General features: G+C 47.6%; 1 protein-coding gene across 1 annotated transcript; it reads right to left on the bottom strand.

Annotated features, from left to right (window-relative positions):
- Positions 1 to 6468: 6468 nt before the first annotated feature.
- Positions 6469 to 12165, bottom strand: LOC105382191. Its single transcript, XM_038113734.2, has one exon. It carries the CDS (start codon positions 12163 to 12165, stop codon positions 6469 to 6471), a length of 5697 nt encoding a protein of 1898 aa, XP_037969662.2.
- Between the last annotated feature and the right edge of the window lie 820 nt (positions 12166 to 12985).

Here is a 12985-nt window from a genome sequence, read left to right as displayed (position 1 = left end):
AAAATTATGACTCCGCCACCATTTCACAAAAGTAAGAGAAGAATAAAGTCCGAAAATCTTAATGGTAGTTTTCATAACTAAAGTCTTTTCTTTTATTCCAAATATGTGTATACTGATCGGACAGTTTCTTGCTTTGTTTTTTTTATGCGACTCACTATCTTATTCGTATATTTAATCTGAGATTTGTAATGTCAACTTATTATCGGATTTTAGAAAACCATCAGCTGTATTTTTTTTAATTATTTTGCTAAATAATACAATTTAGCTTGTTGTCATTCTAGTTTTTAGAATTAAGTGCCTCATAAGTAATACCTAGGACCTAGAGTCTCTTAGTAAATTTAAAAAAACGCTAGAGGTCCTCCCGGAAATGAACTTAGCACACACACATACACACAGATACGCAGACACCTTCAACTTATATAACCCCTATTTACACCCGGGGTTAAAACTTTAATACTCGTCTCTTCCCACCTTACACCATTCATTAACTAAGTGTACGCTTTGAGGTACAAATGTACCTTTTACATTGCATTAGTGTCTCCACCCCCTTAATCTACCAACAGTAGAGATTCTAAAATGTACCCTGATAGGTAGAGAGGGGTAAATTGCTGCTTCGGCTTTCGGTTTGATTTATAAACATGTTTTAAATCATGGAAGAAGAAAAAAAGACGGAGGGCATCTCGCTAACTAAAAAGTGAGGCACCCAATGTAAGACAGTTTGATTGTTACGACGAGCCCGCCACACACACATTCACACTCAAAGTAAGTCAGTCCGCCGCTGCGCGCCAATCACGTCGCACCTACGCACCCACAAACTCTCGTGTCGCCGCCATTGCTGGTCTTCATTTTTTAGTTAACGAGATTCCTTCCGTCTTTTTTCTACTTCCATGTTTTCAATATAAAACATTTGTCATTCTTCTTTTTAGCGTGTCTTTGACAAACACTATGCCTCGTTTCGATAGGATCATTGAGTATTTGAGTATGAATGGTCTGGAGACGAAATAGGCAGACGTTCCCCTCTGGTGGGGTGGTAGGCCAGAAAGGCCCACCGATTTATAAAAACTAGTTGCAGTCTCAATTTTCACTAGACTCAATCTAGTTGGCAAAGCGTTCGTTTCATAGAAAATGATTTGTTTACATACTAAAATGACAGCTTCAATTCATAGAATATCCGGATGCCGGATTTGATCACAGATTTGGTCATGGTTTATTGTTATTAGCTGTTTCCTAGCAACCAATGTCAAAAAGATGCAATAGTGATGTACCGGTATGAAGATATGTATTAATCGACAAAAAAGGTCATAGTTGGGAAGCGTCCGTAGTCGAATTGGCTTCAGTAATCGTAACTGATCACTGAGGTTAAGCAACAACTGACACGGTCTGCCATTGGTAGGTACAGCATGAGTTACCGATTTCAAATGGTTCTTTTCTGGACGCTTCCGTGCTTCGGACGGGACGTTAAGCCGTGGGTCCCGGTTGCTGCTTCGGCAGCAGTCGTTAAGCCAAGTCAGAGGCCGCCCGAAGGGGCGGCTTGAAAGCATCTGGCCGTCGGGTTGCCCACTTACTCGACAACTTCAGTGCATTGTACTCATTCAAAAACGGCGATATGGCTCACGACCTATCACGTGGAGCGAAAAGCTGGTGATTTCGTTTATTAATCATTCCTAATTAAATTTAACTATACCTTATTAATTTGAAATTAGTATTTCTAACCCATGTTCTCGAATTCATCGATAACACTTATCGATAATTGTTACATCCATTGGCAAGAAAAATGAAGACACTGTGTTCATTATTAAATGTCACTTCACGTAACCCTTATTGCTGGGAATTAAAACTCATAATGATATGTCCCATGAGACATAATCATGGTAAACGGTAAAATTTCCCCCCGCAAAAATTGGCAGACTTTTTTTGTATCAAGAAAGATCGCTATGACGCTTCCCGAGGGTACAGCCGAGACCGCGTTGTTCTATGGATAGGATACGTATTAACTATAGTGCGTTTCATCGGTTATTATATATGCCGTTATGTTGGCAGCAATGGTTTTTAGAGTTGCCACAAAATAGAAAATAAGTTTCGCCAAAAATTTAGTAATTTTATGTTTATTTAATTTATTTATGTAAAGAAATAATACATTTCTTTATAATTGGATATTTGATATATTCCTTCAAATAATAAATTGTAGCTGCCTGACATTGAAAAATTGTTAGCTTTAGCTATAAAGTAGCTGAGATGACATCAATACAGGCTTGACAGACAGGGGTGCCAACATTACGGCATATCTAATGTTCTATGAAACGCACTCTAGTCGGGTTAGTTATCAGTCGCGGGACTGGAGAGGGTGGCTTGATACCTACGTCACTGAGGAGACTCCTTTGTGCCACACGACCTGTGCCTATTAGAATAGAATAGGTTTTAAGTTTTGTAAGGACTACAAATAGTAAACATTAATCTCCTCAATAAATTAAAAGATCGGTTTCAGAATGAAATAAAAAACTAACAAAAAAAACACTCACACCTTGTACTGTACTCCCTGCGGGTTAGGCAGAGGTGCATTGCTGCACCCACTTTTCGCCAGTGTTATGTTAGTCCCAATGTAATACATAAACGAATATCTGCCCCAGCCGGGAATCGAACCCGGGACCTTCGGCTAAGTAGTCAGGGTCACTAACCACTACGCCATTCGGTCGTCAATAAATAAATATTTAGTTTAGGCTGCACTAGCTTATTACGTTATAGTTTATTACGTAATTTGGCCAACTCTACCGAAATGCAAAAAGTTCGGCCATTGTTTCGGCTACTTCTCACAGTGAGTACAACCCTAGAGGTAGGCTTTTAGCGTCAGCTTTCAGACCGGTTTCAGTGCTAGCTTTGTGCTGATATATCGGCCTTTTTGCCAAAATTACTGGATCTAGATTTAAGTGCTTGTTTGAAGTGCTTTGCTTAAACATACTCTAGATAGTTCGTTTTTTATTTTCAAAAAAATATGCAGGGTGTTGAAATATCTTTTTTCGCGAATTTTGAAGTTCTGATTTCAGTTTCGGGCTTAGATATAACATGCTGCACATGTAGGTTTCGGCTTAGTATACCCTTTTTGCAACACCCTGTATATACTTTTAGAAGGATACAGTACTCTAAATTTTAGATGTGGAAAACTATAGTTCGCATCCAGTGACGTGCTTTGGGAGAGGCCGATGAACAGTGGACTGGTATAAGCTGATGATGATGACTCTACATTTATAATAATGATAATGTCCTCCTAGCCGAGTTTCGACTACGGCGGCCAATCTCATTTGAGATCAGCCATGTACGCAGGAGTAGATTATAGTGCCCAAGTGTGTGCGCAGTACACAGGAGCACTCTCTGTTCCATCACTCTCATAGCCCAATGGGACGGATTGACCGACACGACTGGAGAGAGCTAGGCGCAGGACCGACTGCTTTACATGCCCATCCGACAGCATGGATCGTTTCACTGTTTCGGACATCAGGTGATCAGCCTTCTATGTCCTAACCAAACTTAGAACCACAATTTAGAAACACAAATTGATGGTCCCACCCGGGAATCGAACCCGGGACCTCTGGGCCATGAAGCGAAGCTTCTACCACTAGACCACAGAGGCAGTTATACTACACAGATAAAATCAAGTCGGTCTAGTCACTTACAGCTATATCATCCAGGCAAACTTTGGATGGATTGGCTAAAATTTAATGTAGAGATTTTTATTTTTCTGTTTTCATTATAAGAGGCGGGCAAACTACCTACGACCGACTTAACCGACGTCTTAAAAGGAGGAGGTTATCAGTTCTTTTGTATGTTGAAAATTGCTGTAATAATGCTTCAGTTTTGTTGTTCACCGCCCCAAAATTAATAATAATAGTACTTAGGTGCTTACGTATTTATGTACTGTCACATAGAAGTGGTCTTAAAATTAAATTATTTACACTCACGGACAATAAAAAAGTTTCACTCACAAAATTCCGACACCAAATGACTAATTTCTTAAAAAATATTTTATTTAAAATTTGTACAAAATATTGTAATACTGGTGTTTTTAGTTGGTAATATCCTGATGCTCTGTTAAATGTACTTCAATATTGCAGAAGGCGTAATAAAGGTAGCCTATTATATTTAGGAGTAATTTGGTGCTTTTCTCAGTGGAATTTAGTAGATCATTGCCGAGTGTATTACTTTTTAGTGGTTTTTGAAGTTAGGATTAGGATTAGGATTAGGATGTTAATATTTCATCTCTTGGCACTTGGCACAAATTGAATAAAAACCACAATTTACAACATTCAACTAAACCACAGTACAAATGAAATAACACGCGAACTCAGAACAGTAAGTCACGTCTACTAACCATTATGCCATTTCCGTATGTACAGAAAAATAAAAAAGACCTAATACCTCCACTGTATGACCATAAGAAACCGGCCTTTTTGGGTCGCCATTTTGAAGTTGATGTATTTTAAATAAATTGTATGTTTTTTTACTAACGATAAGCTGATAGAAAGCTACTCTTTGAGGGTATCTTCGAAGGTATTTAGTGCAAAATTTGCGTAATCCCGAGTTAGATAACGTTAATTGTCTTTGAATAATTTATTCGCCGCATGAATATTCCGCTTTTCATTAAGCTTTTGAGCTTTTTGTGGCTACCGGTATACCTATTATAGTATAGTATGGCATAGAACAAAGTATTATTTTTAAATCTCAGATACTAATTTGACAGTTTTTGAACGGTTCATCAACAGACGATTGTCCCATGAATGTGTGTATGGCGGTTGGCGGACAATCGACTGTTGATGAACCATTCAAAATCTGTCAATTTAGTATCTGAGATTAAAAAACAGACTTTACGTTGAGTAACAGTGGTGGCGAGTTCTCTGGACACTGATGTCGATTCTGAAGGCAGAAATTTTAAATTTAGCGATGTCAAAACCTTAATTTCTTTGTTTAAAATTCGACTCTATGATTGTTTCCGTAAATGTCATTTTATGCTAGCAAATTTTTTAGTTTGACAGCGTTAAAATTAGAATTTCTGCCTTCAGAATCAACATTACTGTCCTATGTTTATATGTCACATCTTCAAGTCTTTGATGTCACACGTCCACGCTCGGTTAGCCGGCGAGTGACGTATGGCGCGAAGATTAGTCTCAGACGCTGTTGGCACGAGAACAATGTGGGTGACGTATTTTCGTCACCGTTTAATATACAGGGTGTTGCATTTTAATATAAAGTGGTATAGTTAGCGGAAAGGCGGTAACAGTCGGAAAACTGATTTCTATGGCTTTTGAAAATGTGTCAGGTAATAGTAATAGTAATTTGTTTATTGCAACTATGTAGGTTTTACACTGATCTTAAAATTATGTACATAATGGTCCTTAACATAGTGCCCTGTAGGGCATAGCAAGTTTAATCTAGGTAATATTATTCTAAGTAAGTACCTAATAGAAAGTAACAAATTTGTATGTATTTGCTTACATAATAAAGATATAAAATCTACATTACATACAGGCCCTTTCGGCTTGTTATAAAAAATGTTTTGCAACACCCTGCCATGTAAAAGCGCTGACTTCCGAACATCAACCACTGAATAAATTAATTAGGTATATAATGATACACATTTTTTAACACACCTTCTAAACGTCGCTTATGTTTGTCTATCTTTAAGGAGGTGAAAACACAGCCAGGGTTATAGTGTCCTAAAAACTTTTGTTTGAATGAATATCTTATTTATTTATTATTTATTATTTATTTATGGAAAACCAACAGTTACATATAAAAAATAAATTTAGACAGAAAATTATAACTTAAACCAAAAACTGTTTCCACTTATAATATAACTTAGATAGTTAAGACAGTATATTTGTGACGCACCCCTTCGATACAGCACGTCACATTAAAATCGTTTGTAGAAATCGTTTGCGAAAATCGTTTGTGAAGCTGATCGAAGAGCAAGCAGGGATTCTTCTTTCTTGTAGGGCAGGAGGTGCTTGAAATGAGAAGGCTTTTTTCTTCTATTATTTGGAGGCTTCTTTGCTTCTTGAAGGCTGCGAGCGGAATGATCGAGGCGGCCCGGACCTCCTATATTTATATGCGCTCTCCGCCGCGCGGGCGGTGGGAGGCGGGGCAAGAAATGCGTCGACCAATCAGAGCGCTTTGCACCATAAGTGCCCTCATTGGTACTATCTACTATCTATTATCGCGCCTAACAAGCCTCATAGTTTATTTATTAATAAACAACTTAAAACTAGGTATATTTACAAACTATTAAAACTATTACCAGATATTATACCTACTACAAACAATAACTATGTTAGATCTTTACCTACCTATAAACATAACCAAATAAACTTTATTAAACTTAAACAAACAAATAATTATAAACAATTAAATCAATCAACTAATCTAAACAGTCTTGAACATCTCTCCCGCCGCAGCTCTTGTAGCTGGAATCTTGCGTGTTCAAGTGTGGACTGGCAGGATGACCAATTTCTTCGTAGGCCGCCGGAGTACCCCTCTGTTGGTGCGCACGTCGACTGTTCGCACCTCGCCGTCTGGACCGGGGTAGGTAGACACGACGACTCCGCGTGGCCAGCAGTTCCGTGGTAGAGTCCCGTCCGCGATGAGCACGAGGTCGTCCTTCTTGATGGCCCCGTTGGTGGCTCGGGGCTCCCGCCGGTGTTGCAGCTCCGGTAGGTATTCTCGTACCCAGCGCGCCCAGAACATGTCTGCCAGGCGTTGACTCTTCCTCCAGTCCTTGCGGCCGGCCTCGTCGTCCTCGGTGAAGGCTCCCGGCAGCGGCACTCGTGACGGCGCGCCCAGCAGGAAGTGGTTCGGCGTGAGGGCTTCCTCGTCGTCTGCAGAGGTCGACACGTGGGTGAGTGGCCGACTGTTGATGGTGTGCTCCGCCTCGACCAGTAGTGTAGCGAGGACCTCTTCTTTCGGCGCGCGCTCGTGCAGTGTGACTTGCAGCGCGTTCTTGACGCTCCGCACCAGCCGTTCCCACGCGCCGCCCATGAATGGCGCGCTCGGAGGGATGTACCGCCACTGGATGAAGCGCACCGACGCCTCCTCCTCCATGGCCGCCAGCGCTGCTTTCTTCAACTCGACGTCGGCGCCCCGCAGGTTGGTCCCGTTGTCGGAGTGAAGCTCGGAGGGACAGTTGCGCCGCGCGATGAACCGTCGCAGCGCCATGATAGCCGAGTCCGTGCTCAGGCTGCCGGCGACCTCGAGGTGTACTGCTCGAGTGGTGAGGCACGTGAACAGCACGCCGTACCTCTTCTGCTTCGTACGACCCACAGTGACCATGAGAGGGCCAAAGTAGTCGAGTCCGGTGTAGGTGAACGGCCTCTGGTGATGCGCGAGCCGTGTATGTGGATGGTTGCCCGTCGACGGCTGCGCAGGTGTGGCCTTCCGTATGCGGCAGGCCAGGCATTGCTTTACTTCGCTGCGCACGGCGTGTCGTAGTCTCAGCACCCAGTAGTGTTGCCGGACTTCATCGGACTTCGCAGTTGTCTCGAACCCGCCGTGGTGAAGCTGTTTGTGTACCCAAGCGATGTACAGTCGGGTCCACCGATGATTGCCGTCGAGTACTGCCGGTTCACGTTGCGATGGGGTGATGTCGGCGGCAGTCGCTATTCTTGAACGTAGTCTGATGATCTTCTCTTCGTCGAGTATGACTGATAAGTTGTGCAGTCGACTCGTAGTAGGTATAGCGACGCTTTTCTGTAGCGCAGCTATTTCTTCAGCGAAGTTTTCTTGTTGTTGCGAGCGTAGCCACAGTTGACGCGCGCAGTGCATGTGCCGAGCGCTGAGAAGTAGGTACTTCCGCACAGCTGTCTTCACGGCGGGCGTAGCGGCCCGCGTAGCTGTTCTCGGCGTAGTACTTGTCCACGCAGGGTCGGCCTCTTCATTCTTCTTAGTGCGCTTATGCAGCACTGTTTGTTTCTTCGCACGTAGTAGCTCGATGAATTGTAGTACCCGTGCCGTCGCTCGAATAACTCGCATGAAGTTACTGAAGCGAGTTATGTCTGGCAGGGCCTCAGACAAGCGTGTGGCGGCGACAGTGACGAGTGTTCGCTCTTCCCCCGTGTCTTCTTCGATGATCTTCTCTTCTCGCGGCCAGTGCTCCTCCGGTAGGTATAGGAAGGCGGGGCCGCGGTACCACCGGTGACTTGAGTTGAAGTCCGGGGGCGTGTCGCGCGTTGCGTCGTCGGCTGTGTTCTCCTTTGTAGGTACCCAGCGCCACTCTTTTGTTTTCGTAGTGTCGCTTATCTCGGCTACGCGGTGTGCTACGAACGGCTTGTAGGTACGTGGGCCATTTCGTAGCCACGTGAGTACTGTTCTTGAGTCCGACCAGTACACTCGACGACTCGGCTTCAAGTCGTGTTCTTCGATGGCGGCTTGTGCGAGGCGGCATCCCAGCACGGCCGCTTGCAGTTCGAGTCGCGGGATGGAGACCACCTTGTTGAGCTGTGCGACTCTTGCTTTTCCGCTGACGAGTGACAGGTGTGTGTTTCCCTCTTGATCGATGACCCTCCAGTAGACGACAGCAGCATATGCAGACGAACTTGCGTCGACGAAGATGTGGAGCTCGCGGGTGGCCGCGCCGCTGTATGAGGCGTAGCAGCGCGGCACGGCGAGGCGCGGCAGCTGTTGCGCGTGCTCGATCCAGCTCCTCCATGCTCGTGCTTCGTTGTCTTCGAGTTGCGCGTCCCAGTCGATGCCGGAGCGCCAGACGTCCTGCAGGATGCGCTTCGCTTGCACGGTGACTGGCGTGGCGAGTCCGAGCGGGTCGTAGATCGACATGACTGTCCGCAGCGCTTCTCTCTTCGTAGGTGTGCGCTCGCCGCTCAGTATTGCCTCGGGGATGCGATGTTTGTTCAGGTTGAAGGAGAGTGTGTCGTCCTCCGGGTGCCACACCATGCCCAGCAGCTTCCCCGGGTCCAGTTGCAGCAGTCTAGGGTCTTCAGCTTCAGATGACGACAGCTGAGCGAGCACGATGCGGCTGTTCGACGTCCACTTCTGCAGGTCGTAGTTCGCGAAGTGATGTATCTTGTTGACTTCAGTGGAGATGCGCACCGCCTCTTCTTCTGTTTCGTAGCTCGCCAGGTAGTCGTCCACGTAGTGATTTCTCACCACGGCCTCGGCTGCCTCCGGGTAGATGTCCTTGTAGCGCTCGGCGTTGCTATTTTTCACATAAATAGCCGTACACGGTGATGAAGTCGCACCGAATATGACGCTCTTCATGCGATACTCGGTAGGCGGGCCGGCGCGTCGATCTCCCCTCCATAGGAAGCGCTGCATGTCGCGATCTTCTTCTCGGATGTGAACGCGCATGAACATATCTTTTATGTCCGCGCTCACCGCCACTGCATGTTGCCGGAACCGCATGAGGACCCCCGGGAGTGACTGCAGGAGGTCTGGGCCGGGCAGCAGCATGTCGTTGAGACTTGTCCCTCTCGTTCGAGCGGCGGCGTCGTGGACGATCCTCAGTTTCTCCGGCTTCTGAGGGTTGATGACAGCGAAGTGAGGCAGGTACCAGATCTTCTCGTTCTTCTCACGCGGCGCCTCCTCAGCGTAGCCGCTGTCGAGCAGCACCTGCATCTGTGCGTTGTACCGCGTCTTCATAGCTTCGTTCTTGTCCAGCTTCCTCTCGAGCAACTCGAGTCGTTTCATTGTACTCGAGTAGTTGTCGGGTGGCCGAGGGTCGTCTTCCTTCCACAGGAGGCATGTTTCGTAGCCTCCCGCCGGTAGTGCGCGCGTGTTTTCTTCTAGCTGCGTAAGCGCGCGTCGCTCGGCCTCTGTGTATGATTTCTTCTTGTCGACGCACAGCGACTCGAGTGCGAAGTGGTCCCGCATCATTTTCTCCATTGTCTCTTCTTGAAGCGGCTGCACCGTGAGGTGGTGCACGCGCTGCATTGCCGGCTGTCGGTACTGCACGCCGTGTAGCACCCACCCGAGCGTCGTGAGTGACGCCACAGGTTGTCCGCGCGCGCCCGACTTGAAAGCGTGCGTGAGCAGCAACTCCCAGTTATCTTGCCCGAGCAGGATGGTGGCGGCGCCTCGCTCGTAGAGGATGTCTTCTTTGATGTCCTGCAGGTGTGGGCAGCTCTCGATGATCCCCACAGGCACCGTCTGAGGCGAGACACCGATGTCCGGCACTGTGCGCGCGCAGATGTCGACTTCGCTCGTGTTACGCCCGCAGATCTTCAAGTTGACTCGGCGCGACTCGCTGGCGTCGATCTTCATGCCCGACACCCCTTCTATGTAAAAGGGTGACGGCGGTCCCGTTGCTCCGATCTGCTGCGCGACTGCTGACTCGATGAGTGTGCACGTCGACCCGTCGTCTAGTAGCGCGTAGGTGTCGAGCGACCCCTTTGGCCCGGTGACTCGTACTTGTAGTATCTTCAGGAGCCCCGTTGCACTTCTTTCTTCTCGCGCTGTTGTTACCGCTTCAGATTCTTGGACGACTTGCGTACTGGCGGTCGATGCGTAGGTACCGCCATGCAGCAGCGGATGGTGCATGTAGGTACACCCGTCCTTGTCGCACTGCTTCGGCTTGCAGGAGTGTCGGTACTTGCGGATCTTCATGCAGCGGAAACATAGTTTGTATTTCTTCGCTATGTCCCACCTCGCAGGTACTTCGGCTCGCTTCAGTGTCGGACAGGCGGCAGCTTCATGCTTCTCGCCGCAGATGGGGCACGCAGGCTTCGCAGCTGTAGTTGTGTCGACGTGGTACGTGCGCGCAGTCTTCTTTGGCGCGGGCTCCCGCCGGTCACTCGCTGCGATGTCCATGGGCGCGAAGCGGCTGCACCGTGCCGCGGCCCGCTTGGCGAACTGCGTCAGCTTGACTAGGTCGGGGATGTCTTCAGGCTGCTCGGTGATGTAGGTGTAGCACTCGTTGCGCAGTGTGGCCGGCAGCTTTTCCACGACGTTGTTGACGATCTCCGCATTGTGTAGGTACTGCTCCTTCTTCAATGCCACCACTGTGGCCGTCGCGTTGGTCATCGTCGCGGCGAAGTCGCAGATGGCCTTCGGAGTGTCGACGATCTTCGGTAGTCTGCGCAGCTTCTCCATCTCGTGAATGATGAGTGCGTCCGGCCTCCCGAATTGCGCAGACAGCAGCTCCATCACTTCTCTCGTAGAGGGCGTCCCGATGAACAGGCAGTGGACGGCCTCCTTCGCTGCTCCTTTGATGGCTCTGCGCAGTCGAGACAGGTTCTCTTGCTCCGTGAGGGACTGCGCAGATTCTTCATAGGCCGCCTTGAATGGCAGCCAATCACTCGATGCCCCGCTGAACGTTGGTAGCTCGTTGACATGGCGCGGCGCGGCGACATGTTGAGGCGGCGACGGCAGCGCACGTGCAGCGAGGGCGATGGCTTCGGCTAGCTCCTTGTAGTCGAAGGCGCTCGGTCGTGGGTCGTATCGATGCTGCACCGGACGCGGCGGCTCGTACACGTGCGGCTCTGACGTGTACGGGTTCGGTGGCAGCTGTACTCTCGGCTCGTCGGCACCCATGGGACACGGCTCACGACGTGCAGACGGCGGCGCGGCGTTCTCCAGTGCGGCTCCCGGTGGACTGGCTTCGATGCGCGGCTCTGGCATCGATGTCCGGCGTGGGAGGCCCGCTGTCGCTCCGGCGTCTTCTCTCGGCACGGCGTGATGTGGTTGCATGGTCAGCGCGAGAGTACTTTGTTGTACCCACTCGGACATGCGGACACCCCTTATGGTGGAGGTGTCGTCTTCTTCTTCTTCATCGTCCGTTTCTTCTTCCAGCATGGCCACCCGTACGGCGGCTAACTCCATTTGTTTCTTCAGAAGCTCTTCCTTGGCCTTCAGCAACTCCCGGCGGCGACCCTTTGAAGACGCATTTGAACATGCGCGACGTGGCGTGTGCGGCTTGACGGGCTTCGGCGTCGCAGGGGTAGGCGCGGGGGGCGCGGGGGCAGGGACACGGGCTGTAGCGGAGGCGGGCGCCGTGACTTCTGAGGCGGCCGCGGTGCTTGATGCTTCGTTCGATGTGTCCGTGGATGCTCCCGTCGACGTGTAGGTATCCCCGCTGCTCGTGGTTGCCGTCGTCGCGGTGGCCTCAGTACCGGTGCTGTCCGTGGCACCAGCTACCGAGGCTGACTTGGAGGCGCTTCTTGTGTTCACCATGCTTGCTCTTCAATCCGGCTCGAAGGACCAGAAAATGTGACGCACCCCTTCGATACAGCACGTCACATTAAAATCGTTTGTAGAAATCGTTTGCGAAAATCGTTTGTGAAGCTGATCGAAGAGCAAGCAGGGATTCTTCTTTCTTGTAGGGCAGGAGGTGCTTGAAATGAGAAGGCTTTTTTCTTCTATTATTTGGAGGCTTCTTTGCTTCTTGAAGGCTGCGAGCGGAATGATCGAGGCGGCCCGGACCGCCTATATTTATATGCGCTCTCCGCCGCGCGGGCGGTGGGAGGCGGGGCAAGAAATGCGTCGACCAATCAGAGCGCTTTGCACCATAAGTGCCCTCATTGGTACTATCTACTATCTATTATCGCGCCTAACAAGCCTCATAGTTTATTTATTAATAAACAACTTAAAACTAGGTATATTTACAAACTATTAAAACTATTACCAGATATTATACCTACTACAAACAATAACTATGTTAGATCTTTACCTACCTATAAACATAACCAAATAAACTTTATTAAACTTAAACAAACAAATAATTATAAACAATTAAATCAATCAACTAATCTAAACAGTCTTGAACAATATTTTAATTTTAATTAACCTACCGATATACAAAAAAAAAACATTAAGAATAACTTAAATTAGGTATGTCAGTCAGTAAGTAAGTTATTTTATCTATTTTTAAATAAGGTATGTCAGTCAGTACGTAAGTTATTTAATCTATTTTTGAGAACATTGCTTGATAGCATAAATAAATCTAAATCTTTACAAACTTTATTACATAATTTACTGGCTCTGATAAGAAAAG

This window comes from Plutella xylostella, chromosome 11, assembly GCF_932276165.1.
Source record: "Plutella xylostella chromosome 11, ilPluXylo3.1, whole genome shotgun sequence".
In the NCBI taxonomy this organism is placed as follows: Eukaryota; Metazoa; Arthropoda; class Insecta; order Lepidoptera; family Plutellidae; genus Plutella; species Plutella xylostella.
This window is presented reverse-complemented; position numbering and strand designations above follow the sequence as displayed.

Bases quoted from the DNA above. Each gene is read 5' to 3' on its own strand.
- LOC105382191 (XM_038113734.2), bottom strand. From the start codon at position 12,165: ATGGTGAACACAAGAAGCGCCTCCAAGTCAGCCTCGGTAGCTGGTGCC.